The sequence below is a fragment of the Mizuhopecten yessoensis genome, unplaced genomic scaffold, assembly GCF_002113885.1.
Source record: "Mizuhopecten yessoensis strain PY_sf001 unplaced genomic scaffold, ASM211388v2 hete_36114506, whole genome shotgun sequence".
Classification (NCBI taxonomy): domain Eukaryota; kingdom Metazoa; phylum Mollusca; class Bivalvia; order Pectinida; family Pectinidae; genus Mizuhopecten; species Mizuhopecten yessoensis.
Genome location: NW_018484131.1, coordinates 1 through 2,909, shown reverse-complemented (window position 1 = coordinate 2,909; position 2,909 = coordinate 1). Strand labels below are relative to the sequence as shown.

The 2,909-nt window shown below is 37.0% G+C and overlaps 1 protein-coding gene across 1 annotated transcript; it reads right to left on the bottom strand.

Annotated features, from left to right (window-relative positions):
• Positions 1 to 93: 93 nt before the first annotated feature.
• On the bottom strand, positions 94 to 2,738 carry LOC110444395 (estradiol 17-beta-dehydrogenase 2-like; the record flags this gene model as incomplete). Its single annotated transcript, XM_021488776.1, has 3 exons — positions 94 to 345; positions 1,657 to 1,845; positions 2,526 to 2,738. Coding segments are annotated over 3 exons (654 nt in total), but the record flags the coding sequence as incomplete, so codon positions are not given.
• Positions 2,739 to 2,909: the final 171 nt, after the last annotated feature.

Sequence of the window (2,909 nt, the reverse complement as noted above, 5' to 3'; positions counted from 1 at the left end):
AATTCATTATGAAACTTCAGGGGTGAATGAGTAAAACTTCAATTTTACTCCTTTCCTATGCATTTACTTACTCATTTTTCCCAAATAACTTACTTTTCTGCTTAAATTTGATGTTGAAGCATTCCCTGCCGTAGTCTCTCTGGACAGTATCGCTGGCCTTCGACCACCATCTTTCAGCCATGGCCGCTTTGTCGTAAGCCATAATGCCGGTCTTGTAGCCACTAGGTATAATGGTGGCGACCTTGATACCCCAGCGTTGTAGCTCAAACCTCCACACTTCCGACATAGAGGCCAGTGCAGCCTTGGAGGCACAGTACACACCCATGAGGGGCACGGGAACCAAACCTGAAATAATACATGTATATTCTTGTCAGCCATGTCCTTTTGTCAACAAATGTATCTTTAATACACCTTCCTCAGATAGTGTTTGATTTTCATAATTTTCATTATTGCCCTGGTCTATTGATGGATAACCTACATCATATAGTGGGTGGTTCAGATTGATTATGTCATTTGCATTAAGTACTTGCTCCATTGTGATGGATCAGAAGAGCATAATTACCACCAGGCAGCCATCTAATATTTCACATGTGAAGTTTGTTAACTGCTTCAAATATTGTAACAAAACATGATATCCATTATCCCCTTGGTCCAAGCTCCAATTGAAAATGGATTTGAAAAGCAAAATGGCCATCAGGCAGCCATTTTAAATTTTGCATAAACGATAGTATACATTTTCCCTTTAATCCTCTTTAGTTCCTGTTTCTATTTCAACTGAATCAGGAAAAAAGGTAGTCACCAGACCATCTTGGGCTTTATGTCGACATCATAATGTAAATATTTGGCTGCTATTTCTCAGAAAAGGGTATATACAGGGAACATGATCAAACTACTGGTCTGCATGCTACACTTAGTCCGTATTTGTACTCTATTGGAATTGGGAAATTTAGCAAATAGCACACCCCTCAAAGATCATAATGCAACTTCATGTACATAAACTCTCTGGTTACGGGGTACTATTATTTAGGAACGAACAAAGGAAAGAGAAGGAACTATATACCAGTGACATTTTCAGATATTTCAATGGTGGGTTTAAGATATTTTAATGGTGGATTTTATGATATCTTAATGGTGGGTTTTATGATATTTTAATGGTGGTCTCTAGCTAAGATCTCCTCAGGGATACCTGGTTTATATAAATATGCAAAAGATCAATTTGACAAAGCTTTAATTTTTATCATCGTACCAGCTGTGTTTTTTTACACCAGTTACATTGGCAATTAATGAAAAATTACAATATATAACCCCAGTATATCTTCTTCAGATGTCCCATAGTAATTTTTCACATTAACTAAATTCATGGTTATCTCCCTTTGGTATCAACATAACGCTATAACGTGTAATTACTGTACTTAATGTGTACTTGTTTAAATATAAAAATATCTGTGTTGTTGTCCTTGTGTAAGATAAGATCTAGACTAAAGCTAGTTATTTATAGTTATACATATATTTACTAAGCACTTCAGTGATAGCGACCGTGTGATAACAGTGGATGCAAAAGTTGACAGGTTGAATGAACTGATCCTTTTTGCTAGATAAACATGTATTTATAAGCTTTACCCTGACTTATCTTGCTGTGTAATCACGGCAACCTACCTGCATTACTTGCAACGTTTACAATTCGGCCCCGGTACTGTCGCAGTAGTGGGAGAAATGCCTTACAAACATTCACAGGACCGAAATAATTGATAGCCATGACCTTGTACATATCCTCTCTGGCCATTATCTCAACATTGCCGATAAAACAGATCCCTGCATTGTTGACGATGCCCCAGAATTCTAATCCTGAAAAAAAATCAGTAAATACATAATAAATATTATTCTTATTAATCATACATACCCTGCAACAAGAATAGGAGGATAGATACAAAGGTATATACTACATTGGCATGCATGAATGAAATTGACCCTGATATCTGTTGACATGCAAGTTGCTTTTAAGCATCACTTACCTTGAAACCTGACCCCTGTTTTATAAGTTTCTATAATGCATGACTTACTTTTGACCCTAGACTTCGGTTGTTATGTGAATTGTTGCTATGCAGACTTCCCTTGACTTCTGACCTATGTTGTTATGAGAGTTGCTACTTAATGCATGAATCATCATGAGTCCTGACCACTGGTATGTGAGAGTCTATCATGTATGACTTATCTTGACCTCTGACCTCTAATTTGAGATTCTGTTATGACTTACCTTGGCCCCTGACCTCTAGTTTGAGATTCTATTATGACTTACATTGACCCCTGACTTCTGTAATTTGAGATTGTTATGACTTAACTTGACCCCTGACCTCTGTAATTTGAGATTCTGTTATCACTTACTTTGACCCCTGACGTCTTATAAATTACTTACCTTGACCCCTGACCTTTGTAATTTCAGATTCTGTTATGACTTTGACGGGTACACCTGACCTCAGTTATAAGTGACTTACCTTGACCCCTGACCTCTGTTATAAATGACTTACCTTGATCCCTGACCTCTGCTGTGACGTGAGTTGCTGCTTGTTCCACCTGCTGTACATTGCTCACATCCATCTGTATAGTGTGTAGACGGTTGGAACAAGTTTTTACAAGTTGGTCTTGTTCCACGCTTTGGTTGTTGAGGAAACTGGCAAAAACATGGAAACCTTGACTGTCGAGGTGTTTAGCCAAACTGAAGCCAATACCCCGATCACAACCTGTAACGTTTAAACGTTTTATCAAATCTCAGTCATCTGTCAGATTATTAAAAGATTCTGCTGTATGTTACTTTCTGGGGAAAAAATCACATTAGTCAATTATTATTTTGTCTTAAAATATTTTGTTTTGTATAAAACTGTTTTTCTTTTTTCATTATTATTAAAAAAAAA